Source organism: Silurus meridionalis, chromosome 14, assembly GCF_014805685.1.
Source record: "Silurus meridionalis isolate SWU-2019-XX chromosome 14, ASM1480568v1, whole genome shotgun sequence".
NCBI lineage: Eukaryota > Metazoa > Chordata > Actinopteri > Siluriformes > Siluridae > Silurus > Silurus meridionalis.
This window is the reverse complement of record NC_060897.1, coordinates 4,300,652-4,320,247: the sequence shown is the minus strand read 5'-3', so window position 1 is coordinate 4,320,247 and position 19,596 is coordinate 4,300,652. Positions and strand designations below refer to the sequence as shown.

The window sequence follows — 19,596 nt, the reverse complement described above, 5'->3', positions numbered from 1 at the left end:
GACAGAGAAAGGGACAGAGTTAGATAGAGACTGAGAGAGACAGCGAGTCAGAATAAGACTGAAATATATTCAGAAAGAGATAAAGTAAGATAGAGCAGGAGAGAGATAGAGAAGGGACAAAGACTGAGAGAGAGCCACACTGTGGATAGAGGCTGAGAGAGACAGAAAAAGGGACAGAGTAAATAAAGACTTAGGAACACAGAGAAAGGGACAGAGTTAGATAGAGACTAAGGGAGACAGAGAAAGAGACAGAGACTGAGAAAGACAGAGAGTCAAACAGTGACTGAGGGAGACAGAGGAAGAGACACCGTCAGACAGAGACTGAGAGAGAAAAAAAGACACAGTCAGACAGAGACTGAGAGTCAGACAGAGACTGAGAAAGAAAAAGAGACACAGTCAGACAGAGACTGAGAGAGACAATGAAAAATGAGAAATGATCAGAGGGTCTCACCATTGTGTCAAATGTCCTCACAAATGAAATAAAATCTTTATTCTTGTATCTCTTTTATTCTGTTTTTCATAATTTATCTGTGGTCCAAATAACAGTATAAAAGACAGTACAGTAGAACAGTAGTGAAGGCCATCATGGAGAAATCTTCTTCTTCTTCTTCTTCTTCTTCGGCATGAAGAAATAAATACATATATTCAAATAACTTAACATAAAACCAAATAACCAAATAGTTGGTTAAGCAACATGATAAAGATCATCACAAAACTTTTTTCTTTTTATTTTGTGGGTGTGCAGTTGATCTCCGTTGTCTGTATGCAAACTTCCATTGTAAAATCCACTCACTGTTTCAACTAAACAAAGCTTTCGCTCCTCTAACAATAGGATAGAGGTGGTTAATTACAGGTGGTGTGACAGCAGCATCATCTCTCCAGCCATCACACAACATAACAAATGGCCGGATCATACAGTTTGCGCTTGACAAGCTCGTGAAGGGTTTTGTAATAAAGATCCAGGCGGAAAACATTTCCCTCATCTCCTCCAGCACATGCTATTGTTCATTAACGCCCTCGTTCTTGGCTCCCGTGTCGGTTTGTTTTGCGTGGGCTTTACTAAAGCGAGACAGTCGCTGATACGTCGACTTTGCGGAGCCTTTTTTTTTTCCCCGAGCTCAGGTAACTCGGTTTGGCCCGTACCAATAAGCCATGAAAGAAATTCATTTAGCCTTGGCTCAGGTTATCTCTCCCTTGGCTATTCGGACCCAATAGAATGATTGTGTTCAATTAGCTCTGGTGTGTGTGGCTATACAGGAGACAGAGAAATACTAATACGCGTTTACGCTGTTGCTTTATATTGTTCTCTTCAACTTTGAATTCATTACACACACTGTGACTTATACAGCTCCCCATCTCCAACGCGCTATATTCAATGTCGGCCATTTTGTACAGTAGTGGTGTCTCAATACCGGCTGAGTGGACGCAAATGCAAATCTGCAGACGCTGGATCCAAAACTGCTTCCTACAGTATCTTCTATATATATAATATACTATTTCCACCGTCGGCCATTTTATATTTAAGTCCAAATTCTGTGTGGATGCACATTGCAAATCTCCCGATGCTATGTTTAAAATCACATCCTATCTTATATATAATCCACTATATCCAGCGTTGGCCATTTTGTAGTGGTGTCTTAATACTGTCTAAGTGAACGCAAATGCTAATCTGCAGATGCTGGGGCTAAAACTGCTCCCTACAGTATCTTCTATATATAATATACTATTTTCAACGTCGGCCATTTTGGATTTGTGTCGCAGATTTTCCGATGCTGTGTTCAAAATCACTTCCTATCTTATATATAATGCACTAGATCCAGTGTTGGCCATTTTGTAGTGGTGTACAAATTCTGAGTGAGTGGATACAAGTTTAAATTTGCATATCCTGTGTCCAGAACTGCTTCCTGTTATCTACCTGTATACTGTATATTGTGCTCTTTTGTTTAATTACATGTGTACTCAGTTCTCTTCTACACACCGCACTGTGTAATATACAACAGGTTTACTGGCAGCGCTTTTTTGTGTATTTGTCTTACACTGTCTTGTGTTGTTTTTGGACTGTTTGTCTTGCACTGTTTGCACCAGGTTGCACACGCTGCACTTTATGTGGCGAGGACACTTACTAGTCCTCAGCTCTGTGTTTTCTGTTATGTAGCTTTACGTTGTAGCACCAGGGTTCCTGGAGGAACGTTTTGTTTCATTCCTGCATCAGCTATATTTAGTTGACAAAATAATGACAATAAAAGCTTGACTACAGTATATTGAGTGTCAGCCATTTTGTATTTGTGTCTGAATTCTGCAAATGGTGTCATGACGTCAAGTATATATTGGTATTTAACGTGTATTTCAACTGTTACATAGTAAAGGAACACCATGTGCCACTGCAAATAAAGAGTGTATTTGTATTTGCCATCAATTTTTGAATCACCCCAGAGCATGTCTTTATTTTTCCATGTTTAATGTCACTTGCATATGAGTGACACCTTTCACAGCACTCTTTAGCTGTGACAGAAATCTCTAATTCACTAATCCCTAATTCACTAATCCATAATTAAAATTCCATAGTAGTTCAGTTCACTACAAGTTCAGAAGCACCTAGTCTTTCATGGTGTTTGAGTTTCTCATGTGTTCCATTTGTTTATATGCTACAAAAACACACAAAAATTGGACAGTGAATGAGTGGAAGAAAGTTCCGTGGAGTCCCAATGCGACATTTTGGGGTCCCACAGAAAAACTTATGTAATATATGGAACAGGAGAGAAGATGTTAGCAGACTGCCGAGCTCCCACAGTCAAATATGGAGGTGAAAGCTTAATGGTTTGGCCTTGTTTTGGAGCAGGGACTGTTGAAGAATTATTTTGGAAAGTGAAAGGAAAAACCAACATGGCTACCATTTGATACTCAACACCATGCAATTCCATCTGGACTGCAGCTCATTGTAACTGACTTCACCATAAAACAAGACAATGAGCCGAAGCATACATCCGAGCTCTGTAAGCGTTATTTAGAGAGCAAGTCGGCTGGAGTTATATATATCATGGGACGGCCTGCTCAGTCACCGCACCTAAATCCTATTAAACTGCTCTGGGATGAACTTAATCACAAGGTAAGAAAGAGATGTCCAACTAGCAAGGAACACCTTTGGCGAGTTTTAAAAGAGGAATGGCAAACCTCAAAAATCAAAAATGTAGTGTCCTGATGATTTATGTTATTTAAAGCACCATAATTATTTTAAAAACTTTTACAAGAATATTTTGTGCTCTATATTGAGTTTGGTTTCACTAATAATAAACATACATTTGCATAAAGTATTTATATTTGTTTATGTCCATGTTAATTGGAGTATTAAAAACGTAAAAAGTCTTAATTCAAGTTGCATTTAACAGATAAAAATGTGCGATTAAGTTGCATATAATCACGAGTTACCTGATGACGACCGATTAAATATTTTAATCGATTGACAGCCAAATAAAAATCCATTATTAATAAAAAAAAAATACATTAGAGAGCACATACATTTTTGTCATGTTTATTTTAATTATTTATTTCAAAAAACATAAAATGAGGATCAACAAGTATAAAAAATTATATGAATATACATTAGGTACAGGACATTTTCGGCTGGTTTTCAGCATTTTTCCTTACATTTGTAAAAGTTGCCGCCTCCAGCGCCATCTTTTGCATCGTCTTGCGGTAACAGTACGGGAAATAGTCATTTGGTGAGTGCGTATCAAATATACAATCAAAATCAGAGTGCATTGTGGGTATAAAAGAGTGAACAAATGTAGGGAATGAAGTTTAGAGTTAAATTTTAGATCCCACCACATTATATAGTGCACTATATAGAAGAAAGAAGGATGTGTTCAGACACATCTGGAATGAACAACTTCATTCCCTTCATTCGTTCACCCATTTACACCCACAATGCACTCTGAGTTTGAGTGTACGTTCAAGAAACCAGAGCAAAAGATTGATTTGGGGTTTTTGAGCATCACAATCCACATTTAGTCCCAATTTGCTGTCTTTCACTCTTCTGGGAAGATGTTCCAAAAGATTTTGTGGAGATTTGTGCTCATTCAGACACAAGAGGTGTTAGTAAAGTCAGGTACTGATGTAGGTGAGGTAGGAATGCCTGGGGTGCAGTCAGCATTCCAATTCATCCCAAAGCTCAGGCAAGATGTTCCACTCCAACCCATGTAAAGCAGATATTTATGGAGCTGGCTTTGTGCAGAGGGGCATTGTCATGCTGGAACTGGGTTGGGTCTCCTAGTACACATTTTTGTGTGCCTATTCACTAGTGGTAACAGTTTGTAGAGGAACCACATATCGCTTGGAAATTCTGGTGGACCAATCACGTTTAATTTCTAGATTCGAACAAACGTTTCTGTGTATAACTTATGAAATGCTATTTAAAACTGTTAAAAGTAAATGAACTTGTTCAACTGGCTGCTGATAGGAAAAAAGCTGAATACATTTTGACAGTGTTTGCCCTCATCTGCTTCTCTATAACCACAATCCAACCATCCATGATTTTATTGTAATACACATATTCAGAGCGCCCAATCAGGCGGACATTAATTTTGAAGCCAATCAGAATGAACGACTCAACTGCACAGCCTCATTTCAAATGAAAGCACTTAGCGCTAATGATAACGCCATTCATCAGGCTAATTTTGCCAGCGCCTTTGCCACACTAACGCTCTTTGTCCCCAAGAGTGTGTGTTTGTGTGTGTATGTGTGGGTGTGTGTTAGTTAAAGTGTTCGATGCTAATGATATTAACCACAAGGTCACTCAATTCAGCATCTCTCTCTCTTCAAGAGCCCTACATTATTCCTTTATGTGTTTAAAGCACCAATTATACTTTATAAACTGTCGCCTGGCTTCACTTTTAATGCTGCATTATTGAAATATCGTGTGAATTATTCATTGAACAGTAAATTCCTCAAAGGCTGAGAAAAAAAAAAAACGCCGAGGTGAAACTGAGAGCAGGTCGGGATTATCTTCATTAAGATGAAGTACTGGAGGAATTCGGATGATATAGGGGAGGGAGATGAAAATCCTTATTGCTGTAGATAGAGCGGGTGTGCCACTCTCCATATCTGGCTATATCGATTTTTGAATGATCCATCTTGTGTATTATGTACTGAATAGGCCGGCTAAACACAAGCAAGTGAACACCATGATTTGTAATGAATGATGAACATGTTCCTTTCATGCTTTAAGTGTTATGCATATTCTCATAATTAGAATCATAATATTGATCATATTTTATGTCTGATACATTGAGTCCATATTTGCAGGTATAATAACCTCCAAACATCTGTGAAGATGTAAAGACTAGATTTTGGAGTGTGCGTGTGAAGATTTCAGAAGTACTATATAAGCCCCCGTCCCCAAATAAGCATGTGTCCTATTCCATCACTGCTATTTTTTACGGCAGTGGTGGTTCAGTGATTAAGGCTCTGATTTACTCCTCAAAATGTCAAGGATTTAAGCCCTCAGCACTGCCTTTGAGCCAGGCACTTAACCCTATCTGCTTCAGGGGTGCCATACCATGGCTGACAATGCACTCTGAGCCCAGCTTCCTGAAAAGCTGGGATATGTGAAAATTACAATTTCCCTTTGGGATTAATAAAGTCTTTAAAAAATCAACCAATTCTTTCTGTCAGTTGTAAATGGTTCTTATGGCCGTCCTTTCCACTGACTGACAAAACAAATAAGTGCCAATACATTGTTCACACACAGGGTCAGGTCAGCAACTGTTTATCCACAATAGGTTGGTTTACCGGATTATAGTAGAGAATGTGTATAGATCCAGCAAATGAACCCTGTAGTATATCTGCTCATTTGGGAGATTAAAAATGTTTTACCGAGCTCCGAAGTCATATCTGTAAGCCCATCGTTACGAGCACAATAAAATAAATGAGCTGCAAACACAATCACCTTTAATGCAATGTAGTAAGTGTGTAATGCAAAACTTATTGCGAGCTATTCACCTCCTGTTATTGTCTTACCACTACACCAATTCTCATGTGAGTAAGTAAGGAAATAAGAACAGGAAAAAAAAACAGTGCTGAAGAGGAGAAGGGATGAACATGTGATGTAGGTCTCTTGGAGAAGTTTGCTGATGGAGCAAGTTAGAGCAATGTTTTTATTATTTAATTGTTTCTCGTATCCCACATCCAGACCTTGACATTGCAGTTCCCAGACCATGATCTGACCATGATCAGAGGTGTAAAGACTACCTGGAAATCGTACTTGAGTAAAAGCGTAGATACCTTCCTGCAAAACTTACTCTATTAGTAATTCCAAAATGACTTTAGTTAATCTTAGAGTATCTGATTTGAACAGTCTTTGTCTTTGACTCGTATTAAATGTAGGTTTAAAGATGCACAAGTTCTCAACACCAAAATACAGCATGTTAGTGAGGTTTTATTTCCTAAAATGCAAATCAAATTTTACACCTTAACACTGCATTAACCATCAACACAACAACCTCTTCAACACGCCAGAATGAAACAAAGATCAAACAAGCCTGGAAAAAAAAGACAAAGTAGTAAAGCAATCTTTTAAAAAGGAATCTCCAATTAACAAATAAAATGACAGTATCGTGTCACAAAGAACCATTAGTGTTCAATGGACAAATAACATGAAAGTCAATAATCTTTGAATAAAGCAAAAACAAAAATTCAAAGCTGATTGATGCCCCTTTTAGTCTAAAAAAACAACAAAAGTTCATTTTCAACAAAAAGAATTTGGAATCGATTCAAGCTCTTTTTTGGCTAAGAATGAGGCCTGCAGTACAGAGTCATATTTGTAGCAGGAGGAGTGAAATTCAAATGTTGGAGAAGTGAGGAAAAGAGCGCAATTATGGTTGATAGAAGGGTATATGCAAGAGTAAAATGGGAAGTGTATAAGACTGTGGTGAGACCTGCTATGTTTTATGGTTTCGAGACACTTTCATTGACGAAAGGACAGGAGGCGGAGCTACATGAAGGTGCTGCGACTTTGTGACGATGATGCACAGGATTATAAATGTCAGGAAAACCACCTGCCATGCCTCCCTCCAAGGCTCACACTCTCACTCAGCCTCTCCATGCTCTAATCACCTACACCTGTTCCCCATTTACCTTTTAACTTTATAGGGTCCTGATTCCCCCTTTACTCACTGTCGGATCTACACGTTGCTAAAATAGATTACCAGGACTGCCTTACACTCGTGTTCATCGTACTTCCATGCTCCTGGCTACGCTTCGGATGATGCGCTCAAGATAAGTTTGTCTTTGCATGTTACAATTCAATAAAGACATTGTAGTTTACTCCTGGTTTCTGACGCCTGGTCTATATCCGTGACAATAAACAGGTTTATAAGAAATTTATTAGAAGAATACTGAGGATGGAGCGACCAGGAAGAAGGAAAAGAGGAAGGCCAAGGAGGAGGTTTATGGACGTGGTGAGGGAAGTCATGCAGGTGGTGCGGTTTGAAAGAGGCAGATGTAGAGGACAGGGGGGTATGGAGACGGATGATCCGCAGTGGCAGTCGAAAGAAAAGTAGTAGAAGTTAGTAAAAGTTAGTAGAAAATCTAAGAAATGGAAATCGACAGCATAGAATGCATTGAAACTTGACCCAGGCATTCCAGGGATACCTTACATTTTTGGACGATGTTTTTATAACTGCACTTCCAAATTGGGCCCAGTGGTAGTCCTAGAGTGTTGGCAGCACTCGGCCCAAATTTGGTCAGAATGTTTCTTCGCAGTATCTTTGTAGTAAATTCCGCAACTTCAAGACCTTTAAAAAAAATAAAAATAAAAAAAGGATGCAGAAGAACAATAATTGTTTGGAAAAAAAACTTTGGTGCTTGGCCCCCTAACGATTCAACGACACCTGGATGATCAGCATTTAATAAAAACATTAAGCCACAAGAATGCAAAAGTCACTGCACCAAAAGTGGATTATTCTACATATATTCTATATATTTATAAGCTGCTGTTCTGTTAGTTTCATCCTTTGAATCGTTCTTCCTTTAAATCGCCATGTTTTTAAAGTCATTGATTGCGGTGAATGATTTGCACCATCTGCATCTTTCGTATATAACAGCTATGATCGCATTTGTCTTCTTCCTGTGTATAATCGATAGAGCATTTCCTTTTGGTTAAAACCCTTCCAATGCATACATTACAAGCAATTTATCACATGCAGCACGGAGAGCAGGAGTTTGCTGTAGACAGGAATATAAGAAATAAATCTATGCGTCTTATCATTAGTGTTAGGGATCGATGGATGTCCAGGAGTGAAATGTAACACCTCATATTTATATATTTTCCTGATATTATTAGGCAACGTGATGTCCTGACATGGGTAAAATCTGGTATTAAATCTTTATGCAATTTTTTATGAAATTCTTTCTTTAAACATCCCGGCAATTTTACAGTATCCCTAGAGCGCAGAGAGTAAAGGGCCTTGCTCAAGAGTTCAACCCTCAACCTTCTGATCAGTAACCCAGAGCCTTAACCACTGAGCAACCACTTCCCCATGCAAAAGAAAAAAAATATGTACATATGTATTTATTAGATTTAATCAGCATCAAGAGAAATGATAGCAACAAGCGAATCGAAGTCTGGAACATCTCGCTGCTTTCACTCAAATTGATACTCTTGACATTCTTACCTCAAGTAAAAATGGTTTGCTTTTCTATACTGTTGTAGGCATTTCATTGAGATGTTTTGGATCCAATTCGTTAAACTCCCCTACTTACCGTATCTGGAAGATTACAAGCGGCATCCACTAGATGGCGTATCAATGTAGCTTCTTTGTAGCTTCTCTGCTATTTTATCAAGGACTTACCATGGGTGCCTGGGTTGCAACTGTACATTTGCTGACGGATCCTAAGATGCAAGATCCTGGTGGGTGCCCCCCATACCTTCCCTTCCCTAAAACGAGGGGTATAATACAGGAATATATACACTACATGCAATGCATATACAGCATACACCATTTTTTGCACCTTGGCACTCCAGTTCTCTTAATGCTGTTTTCAAGATTGTTGTCATGATCACAACCTAGAGAATCAGTTCACTCAGTTTAAGAGTTTTTTTCCAATTTTTTTCCTAAAGCACTACCCTTTATAGGAAAACCGTTCAGGTCTATAATAGTACATAATTCTGCAATTAAACACACATTTTCAGTTTGTTCTATTCCATTGATAACACAATGTCATATAGTGCTGTATTACCTCCCCTGCGAGTTATTGCATCATGTGGATTTGAATTCCTGAGTATGTGCCATCTTGTGTACACATGTTCATGACAAATAAAAATCAGCCTTTAAAGCACAGATTACTGCGAATCATTACTAAGTTGTTCTGACCATTCAACTTTATCTAATTCAACTTCATCTTTGCATCGTATTTCTTTTCTTCCCCGTTCTTCCCCATTCGTCATTCATTGGTAGTTCATAAGTCCATATATAAATAGAAGCAATTTGAAAGACAAATTAGCAGGAAAATAAGCATGCAGACATTCAGGTTGTATGTCCTTGTTCTAATTGAATATTTAATATTGTTATAAAGAAAAAACTAAGAAAAACAATGGTAGCATGGGAACAACATAGGAGCAGTGGTGGAAAAAGAACAGAAAGCTGTATTTGAGTAAAAGTAGAGATGCACTCAGTGAAATTTGACTCCAGTAAACGTAAAAGTGCTCCATTTAAACTTTTCCTTGAGTAACAGTACAAAAGTATTTGCAAATGTAGTTCAAAACAGAGCGTGCGCTCGACCCTGATTGGTGGATCGCTGTGTGTTTGCCCAGTTTTTATCCCCATAAATAAAAAGGAACAACTGATTTCGCAAAATGTAGTTAAGTGAAAAGTACGATATTGACTTTGAAATGTAGTGAAGTTAAATGTCTCCCTAAATGGAAATATAGAGTAAAGAATATAGAGTAATAAATATAAAGTACAGATACTTTCACGAAAAAGCTACTTACATACAGTAACGAATTACATTCACAGCATTAGTCAGATGCTTCTATCTAGAGTGACTTACAACTGAGCAGGTGAGCATTAAGGGCCTTGATCAAAAGGCCCAGCAGTTAAGGACTGGTGGAGGACTGCTGGGATTTGAACTCATGACTTTCCCAGGCAAAGTCCAATGGCTTAACCACTGAGCTACCCCCCTCCCCCTCTCCCCTGCCCCTTCCCACATTTAATTCCTTAATGTGCACCAGTGCATAAGAGAAAGTAAAATAGAATGGATTTGGATGACATTGATTTTGAATAGAATAGCGTTTATTTGTCACATATACATTACAGCACAGTGAAATTTTGTTCTTCGCATATCCCAGCTTGCTTAGAAGCTGGGGTCAGAGCGCAGGGTCAGCCATGATACGGTGCCCCTGGAGCATAGAGGGTTAAGGGCCTTGCTCAAGGACCCAAAAGTGGCAGCTTGGCGATACCGGGGCTTGAACCACCGACCTTCCGATCAGTAACCCAGCGCCTTAACCGCTGGAGCTACCACTCCCCCTCTGTGATCTCTTTGATACAACAATTCAATTACATTATTATTATATTCCTGTGGTTATGCCACTGAAACACTTTCTTTTTGATTAAAAACCTCATAATGAATGTAATACAAGCAATTCAGCACTTGTAATGAGATTTGCAGATTTTAGGACAGATTTTTGCAGAATGCTGACAAGAAGGTTCAGTATTGAAGCAAGCAAAGGAAAGTGTTTTCCTCCTCGATTTAACCCTTTAATTAAAGAAATACACGTCTTTTATTACAGTACCGACACACATATTTAACAAACACTGAATTAACATAGAGAAGAATTTAGATGAAAATGTTAAAGCACAGTTGCAGATGCACCATATAAGCAAATGTTTGTGGACACCTGACCATAAGATTAGTATGTGCTTTCTGGACATCCGTTTCCACATTCAGTCCTCATTAGCTGTTATATTACCCTTCTGGGGTATATATATATATTACTAATATATTACCCCTTCTGGGAAAATGTTCTACTAGATTTTATAGTGTGCTTGTGGAAATTTATGTGAGATTCATTCAGCTATATGGGTGTTAGTAAAGTTTGGTTCTGATGTAGGTGAGGTGAGGAGGCCTGGGGTATCAGTGTTCACATACATAATGTTCAATTGGTTTGAGAGCTCTAAAGCAGGAGATCTTTCACTCCAACCCTTGTAAAGCATATCTTCATGGACCTGGATTTGTACACAGGAGCACTGTCATGCTGGAACAGGTTTGGGTCTCCCAGTCGAAGGGTATCTGAAGAAAACTCTAAACAATTGTGTAATGCCAACTTTGTGGGAATATTTTGAGAAAGAACCACATATGGTTGGAAACGTCAGGTGTCCCAATAGTTTTGTCCATAAAAACAGCTTTGGAAATTATTTTTTTGTCGTATGACCTTAACTATAATACTCCTGGCTTGGAATACATATTTATAATGTATTTAGGCAACATTTATCAACGGCACTTGCATCTGTATCTAGATTTCCATTCTGAATGAATTTGGAGCAAACTCATTGATAATATTTCAGTTCAGTTACATTTTTCAGACATTTATTTTGGAATGCAGTGAATAGAAAGTACAGTAGGTTAAAAAATTATGTTTTTAGGGGTGCAAATTAGGGGTGCATGAGCCATAAAGTCCTGGTTTATTGATCTGGTTTGTTTGAAGTGTTTGTAGTAAACCAGACGCTTTATGATTTGTTTCTATCCAGATTTGCAAAACAGAGCTCAAAATTATATGTGTGTGTGTGTGTGTGTGTGTGTGTGTGTGTGTGTGTGTGTGTGTGTGTGTGTGTGTGCGAGTGTATGATCGATGAGTAACTGTGGTCGATGTTTCTCTTTCAGCTCACACCAGGACCTACTTTCCCAAGCAAGGTAACTTCACACGGCCAATCACAAAGTCTTTCTCTGGCCAGTCAACATGTCTCATTAATCTTCGTCTACTCAGACATGTCCTGTTTCTGCTTAACTGTCCGGCTAAGTGTGTGTATGTGTGTGTAAATGTGTGTATAAGTGTGTATGTGACTGGAGGTTAAGCTGAGTGATTAAAGGCCACTGGTCAGGGTGTCTGTCAGGGTGACATGCATCATGGAAGCAGCAAGCATGAGTTTCTGGCCTGATTGGAAGGGGGAGGTGAGACGGAGAAGGCGACAGATGGAGGGAGCGAGTTTTTTTTTTAAAACTAAAAATGAGTACAACAATTTAGAACCTAACTGGTCCATTTTTTTAGCAGATTCCTGCCCTACCTGTTATTGCTTTGTGCTTTTGTCTCTGTGCTTTTGCAGCATGTTGGCTTGCAGTACTTTGACATTTCACTGAGATTCAGCTATTTTATAAAGGTTACCAATGATGTACATGAACCTAGACATATACACGTGTATAAATAGACTCCTGTGAATATTATCCGTATTTTCCAAACCGTCTGAAACAAAACAGAGCAAAATTTCCACTCTGAGAGCATCAGAGTTGAGCTCTAGAATGTTTCCCCTACACTTGATGCAATTCTGAATTACATCAATCAAACATGTGCTGTATTTCCAAAAGTATTGAAACACCTGACGTTTCCAGCTATATGGGTTATTGTCCAAACTGTTACCACAATATGGTTGCTTTAGATGCGTTGGAGACTCAAATCTGTTCCAGCATGACAATGCCCCTGTGCACAAAGCCAGCTCCTTGAAGATATGGTTTAAATAGGTTGGAGTGGAAGATGCTATAGACCTTAATCCTATTAAACACCTTTGGGATGAATTGGAACAAACCCCAGGCCTCCTCACCTCAACCTACACCAGTACCTTACTTTACTAACACCCTTGTAGGTGAATGAGCACAAATCTCCACAAAATCTAGTTGAACATCTTCACAGAAGGTTAATTATAACAGCAAATGGGAACTAAATGTGGAATGGGATGTTCAGAAATTACACACCAATCTTATGGTCAGGTCTCCACAAACATCTATAGTGATCAGATTTGTAAGCTTTTGAGCTGCTGATATTTATTCATAGAGACTTCAATGCAAGCTGTGTATACGGGCGTCTTCCAAATTTCATAAATGTGAAACAAAATTAACTAGCAAATAAACCAAAGTATTTGATTTGCACTCAACAAATTGATTAGATATGAGTAACTAAGAAGTTGATATTGTTTTTATTATTATTATTATTCCTACTATTATTATTAGGATCCAGGCACTGAAGGTACATAAGCACCTAATTGTAAAATTTGGCCCACTCATTGGGTAAGAAAAGTTCTGGCGAAACTTGGACTATAAGTTTTGGTTAACATTTGGTTCACGTCATCTTGAGACCTGTCTAAACAAAAGTAAAAAAAGAAACTATGATTTTAATGCCCATGCATATCAGACGGGGAAACTCTAGGTAATGCCAGGTGCAAACAGCGATTTTTATAGTTCTTTACGATTGTTGTTTGTCAGACTGTACGAACATGATCCCCATGTAACCATGTAACTGATTGCGTCATCAAGTTTGGCGCTCCTATTGGTTCTCGGTTTGACGGTCATTGTAGGAGAAGTTACACTCAAGGAAAGAGTCTGAAATCTTAATTCATCTGAGGAAAAAAAAATGCGCAATGGCCCTTAATCAACTGTCAGTGAACAAACAAGCGACCAAAGACTACAGATTTTAGCCTAGAATTATTTGACATTTTCGACCAAATGGTGGCTAAAATTGCACAGTGTGCACCTTGTTTCAGAGTCAGTAATACTTTCGCATATCGTCCTTAGACTTGATCTTCAGGACTATATCCTAAAATCCTAATGTCCTGATGTTCCACCAAAAATTAATACAGCATCTATCATTTTTTATTCCACAAATGTGTGCCAAATTTTAAGTTCGACATTCCTACGTCAATTCCAGGGTAAACTAAAGTGAATGCCCATCAGTATCTCAATTTCAAAAGTACCTACTGTTTGCCACTTTGAAATTAATTTCAACTACTTTCTTCTGAATGATTTTTGATATCAATATAAACTGTAACTGAGATCTGAATAACACTTTCTTGCACCAAAAGTATCATCCTTATCATTTTTCTCTGTTTATAATTAGAACATCATAGACTGCTGCTTTCTTCCTACATGAAAACAAATTTTTTTTTTGAGGTGGAATGTCTATATCTAAAAAAAACCATGGATACTACAGATATTAGTAAAAAAAATTCACGATGAACATTTTAGCTAATTTGTTAATGTTAAACTATACATATCCTGTTTTGCAAATCCCAGTTTACATAGCATTAGTGTTTTCCAGTAGCTAATTACAGTGGCTACGTGGGAAGTAAGAGTTTAGCTAGTTCTAGCTGGCTTATATTAGCTACAGGCTAAAAAAATATGAAAACATTTCATTGGCTTAATTCCTTTGGTTCATGTACTTGTTTTTTTTTTGTTTTTTGTTTTTTTACTTAGCTTGCCAAACCATCCAACTATGGATTAGCTGGTTATTCTGTTTTTTTAAATGTAAATATGTTTTCATTTATAGATATTGTTCATGTATTTAAGGTGTCACAACCAGACTGCAGGTGGACTGCTGGATTTAATACAAAAAATTAAAATCTCCAGGAATGTTATCACATAAAAAAGTATTTCATTCCATTGGCTCGCTCATCATGGAAAAACTTACAATTAAAAGAAGCAAATATAAGGGCACTAAACTTAAAAATAAGTTGCATTGAGACAATATCCATTGCTAAAAGTGCACAAAAAATAAAAATAAATTGACGAACTAGCTTGCCAATTGTATGTTTAGTTAACATTAAATAGTGGCTATTGTAGCTTTGAAAGTAATAGCTCACTGGTTAAGCTGTTAGACTTCTGATTGGAAGGTTGTGAGTTCAAATCCCAGCAACACCAAGATGCCACTTCTGCGCCCATGAGTAAGGCCCTTAAATACTCAGTTGTATAAATGAGAAACTTGTAAATCGCACTGGTTAAAGCTGTTTGCCAAATTCCATAAATGTAAAAAATAATGTAACAAATAAACCTGCTAGCTAGGTGTTTTCCTGAAGGCTTAGCTTCTTCCTCATACAATCACAAGGAGTTTTATCCTTGCCACTTTAGCTACCGGTTTGCTTACTTATGTGAATAATTTGGATATGGAAATATAAGGGATTTACATATATGGACTGATTTGTAAATTAAAAATTCATATTTGTAATTTTTTTAACTATACAGATAACATTAAATTGAATTGAATTGAATGTTATTGTCCTGTCTCAGCAACTGCAATTTTATTGGTTTGCTACCTGGCTGTGTTCACCTGTTCCGAGTTTATTGAGAAATACTTGAAACAAGTGACTTTTACTCGCTTACACTTTTGTTTAATTTTGTTGTCTATAGTTACTCAGTGGGGCTGGTGGTAGCCTACTGGTTAGGGCATTGGACTTTTAACCCGGGGGTTGTGGGTTCGAGTCCCGGCCATACCAAGTTGCCAAGCTTAACCCCCCATGGGTGCTTAGTTGTGGGAATGGGGAAAAAGTACTACACCATGGAAGGTCCTTTTTGGCTAGCAAAGTACGGGACACTTTTATTGAAAAACTTCCCACAGACAAAATCAGGACACTGATGAAGAGTAGCCCAAATGGACACACTGTGCAGTGAGTTTTGATGGAAAGACGAGAGGGACATGAGACATTATGCATAATAAAATGGGACTACAGTCAGTAATTGGACACGTGGATAGTGGGGGGAACCTGATAAACCAGCTTCTCTGTGTTTACTGTGTGTGCATATGTGTGTGTTTGTTCAGAGAGCAAATAAGCAATGCTTCAACTAGCAAACAGATCAGACCGTATGGAGCGTCCTGCAGGGAGAGTTCCTCCTCAGTCTCCTGTTTGGTGTGCGTGTATGCTTGAATGTTTTTGCACTTTCCCAATTTAAGCCTAAAATCAATATCTGTGCAGGAGGCAGCTGTGTGTATGCACTTGTTTAACCGCTCATCTCATCTCTCTCTCTTTCTCTCTCTCTCTCTGTTTTTGTATCTTTCTCTTAGTCTCTCTTTTTCTATCTCTCTCTCTATATATATATATATCTGTGTGTATTTATTACGTCAGTCTACATGATGTCCTGTGTGACTAATCCCAATCACATTCTTATCTAGACCCAGAGCGTAGTGGTGGTCACATGATCTCCACAGATGACCTGGAGTACCCACGCGAGTACCGGAGCCTGGGAAATGGAGCACGCCGCTTCTCCAACGTGGGTCTCGTGCACACATCCGAGCATCGGCACACGGTGATGGCGGCTCAGAGCCTCGAGGCACTCAGCAACCTGCACAAAGCCGAGTTGGAGCGCAAACGTGACGCCTTCATGGATCACCTGAAGAACAAGTACCCACCTCAGCACTCCCTCCCTCCATCACCGTCTCCATCCCACGGCAGCATGAGGGGAAGCTCGGAGAGGAGCGCACGGGAGCAGGTACACTTTTCCCAAATTATTAATTTATTCTAATATAGAATTTTCCAATTAGTATTCCTATGATTGATTTTTCATTTTTTTTAAATCACATGATTTCCAAAAGATTTATTTATTGCTCAAGTGCAATTTTTTCAAATTATCCCTATAATTTTTGCACTTAATTAATGTTTATATGATTTTTAAAGAATGTGAATTGTGCATTTTTACATATGATTCACTCACTGCATTCCGTGCAATATTTTTCACATAATTCTTTTTCCTTTTAATAAGAGATTTCCATCTCATTTCAATCTTTGCATAATTTTTTTTCTCCAAATGTTTCGTTCATTTTCAAGTTTCTCTGATTTTATTTATTTATTTTCATGTGATTTTTTTTAATTATTATTAATATTTAACATGCATTTAAAAAAATGTTTATTTTCATGTGATTTTTTTCAACATTTTTTCTTTTATGCCCCATGTGATTAATTTATTATGTAAATGCACTTAAACAAGCTCATTAATAAAAACCTGAGAATTGCACTTGCTCCCAGGCTGCTTGGAAAATGAATGAACATCATGTGACCAATCAGACTGGAGAAATCTATCTACATTAAAACTATTATGTTAAAATGTTGACTGGTGATCTGTGACTTTTGCACCAGGAAGTAGTCACGTATTAAATATTCGAAAATATCTGATTAAAGGTTGATAGAACAAAATGTTTACACAAAACTGATCAAATTTCAGTGATGAAACTGATTCAACTGATTAACTTAAATTCATATCATTCTTGTAATTCTGTTCAATTAAAAAAACACTAGCTGCAGCTAAAGATGGTTTCACATGAACAGTCCAAACATGCATGAGGATACTGTGGATGGCTCCATTCAAGAACCATGAAGAACCGTGAAGAACCATGAATTTGAATAGTAATTGGATAGTGCACATTTGCTAACTTAAACAATCATGGAACTGTAATGAATCGACATTCGGGGCGTCCCCTAGATGAGGACGGGTTCCATTTTTGATTCTGATTCCTCTCAAGTTTTTTTCCTCATGAAGCTTCCTTGCTATTGTCACCACTGGTTCACTCATAAGTAATACATTTCCAAAGTGGTATCAAAAGATTTCAGGACTAATTTTGTAACATAAAAACAGATGGCAGCACAAGGCTGCACGCACAGTCACAGGGAGCACCTGGCTTCTTAATAATTCAGGACTTCTGATGCACCCACCCTACTTGCCAGATTTGGCTCCTGCAGACTTCGCCCTCTTCCAGAAGATGAAGATCCCGCTTGCCGATGAAGGTGCTTGACACATTTAGAAAAGAAAACTTCCAGGACACATTCCAGAAGTGGAGGAAAATATTTTGAAGATGATAGTATATAGATTAATAAAGTACTTTTTTGTAAACAGAGATAGTCTCAAAACTTTTGATACCACCTCGAATAGGGACTCGTTTATGACACTAAAATTGGCATAATTCAATTAAAATCTAATTTAAATTAAATAAATTAAATATCACAGCTTTGTGTTTCTAATCGGTTTTCATTTAGAATCCCATATTAAACCGAACCACAGATTAGATTGGAAATGTATGGAATTTATACATATTTAATGTCAGAGCCATGGATTTACATTTAAGCCCAATACTGACCCTTAACCTCCTAATAATCCACTGATACCAACGTCAATCCTACGGAAGTTATTAGACTTATAATTTAAAAGAACACAATTTTATTGGTTGCTTTGGCCTTTACAAATGGGGCGTTGCTTCCTATATTATTAAGGAAGATTATTGTTATGTATAAATGAAGACAAATTTTTGAACTAGGCTACGCTTTTTGTTGTTGTTTGTTTAAACGTGCTCATGGACACGCTATTTGACTCAGCCAACAGTTAATTACCTGCGTTGCCTTTCGGTTAGTGGATGAAGTAGGCGCTTGAGGTGTTATTTCTTGCCTTAAACTCTAATTTAAGAGAGCGATGCGGCGCCACTTTAATCCTTTAAGCAGTCGAGCTGTCTTGTCTGTACACCTTGTTCTAAAAAGTTTAGCTTCCTCAAAGTTGCTCATCATCTCGTCAATCGCTAACTAGCCAAGACGCCAAGACTCCTTGGCGAGATTCATCATATGGCTGCAGTGCATTCTGGGATTTCGAGGTTTGAGCTTTAAACAAAGCCTAATGTGACATATTAGCACACATTTTTGTTGCTACACTACAATTCATTTCGAGTCTAAAAATGTTTCAGCGTGGAGTTTTCATTACTTGGACTTTCAACTTGTCCTGACTTGATGCATATGATGATGGATTATTAGAGTGTATGTTACACAATATGGGCAAAAGTTTGTGGACAACCTGATTATAACATTTTCATGATTTTTAAACATCCCATTCCATATTTAGTCCTCATTTGCTGTTATAATAACACTACTCTGGGAAGTAGTGGGTTTCACTAGATTTTGTGTGATTTGTGTGAGATTCATGTAGCCACAAGGGTGTGGGTAAAGACAGGTACTGATGTAGGAGATTTGAGCAGCGTCATGTGGTTCCACGCAAGTATGTGGAGTAATTTCTACAATTAACAATGTACAGTATTTGTATGAACAAAAGAATTTTGACCAAATTTCTTTGAGGAAATACAAACCTTTCAAGATTTGTCGCTATTAGTTATTTGTATATTTTCCTTAATAACGTTGTTACATTATGAATTGTTCAGTAGGTGAACAGTTTTTTTATTGATTTTATTTACTTTAACTACTTTTTCCACAAGTCGGAATCTTAAATAATCACAAGCATTTTCTTAGAAAAAAGATCTTGTATTAAAAAAACTAGCAAAAAAATTGTGAAACAACTTCACAGGTCCTCAGAAACAGTTAAAAGACAACTAAGAATATTTGTTAATAGTAAACGTTTTTAAAAAAAGGTCTTACAATATGCAACTGCCCTCAAATATTGGGATAAATCATTTCACTTAAAAAATTCATACAAAAAATGAAATGTTTGTATTAAACAGGCACCATGCCAAAAAATGCTGCAGCACCCAGTTTTTGATATTTAGTCGTTTGTAGAGAAAACATTAAAACGGGCCTCAGAATTTCAAATTCACGGTCCCTAAAAACAATAAAACAACAGTCTGCTCGAGATAGACTGAAG

The 19,596-nt window shown here is 37.7% G+C and overlaps 1 protein-coding gene across 6 annotated transcripts in view; it reads left to right on the top strand.

Annotated features, from left to right (window-relative positions):
* si:ch211-278a6.1 (SRC kinase signaling inhibitor 1) overlaps positions 1-19,596 on the top strand; it is a 159,187-nt gene that overhangs the window by 79,571 nt on the left and 60,020 nt on the right. For 2 of the 6 annotated variants that reach the window (XM_046865930.1, XM_046865929.1), the window contains exons 2-3: positions 11,875-11,904; positions 16,142-16,458. In XM_046865930.1, the coding sequence (XP_046721886.1) occupies positions 11,875-11,904; positions 16,142-16,458 (347 nt within the window). Of the gene's footprint in view, positions 1-11,874; positions 11,905-15,879; positions 15,958-16,141; positions 16,459-19,596 lie in introns of those variants that run through there. The other 4 variants (XM_046865931.1, XM_046865935.1, XM_046865934.1 and 1 more) reach the window with 2 other exon arrangements.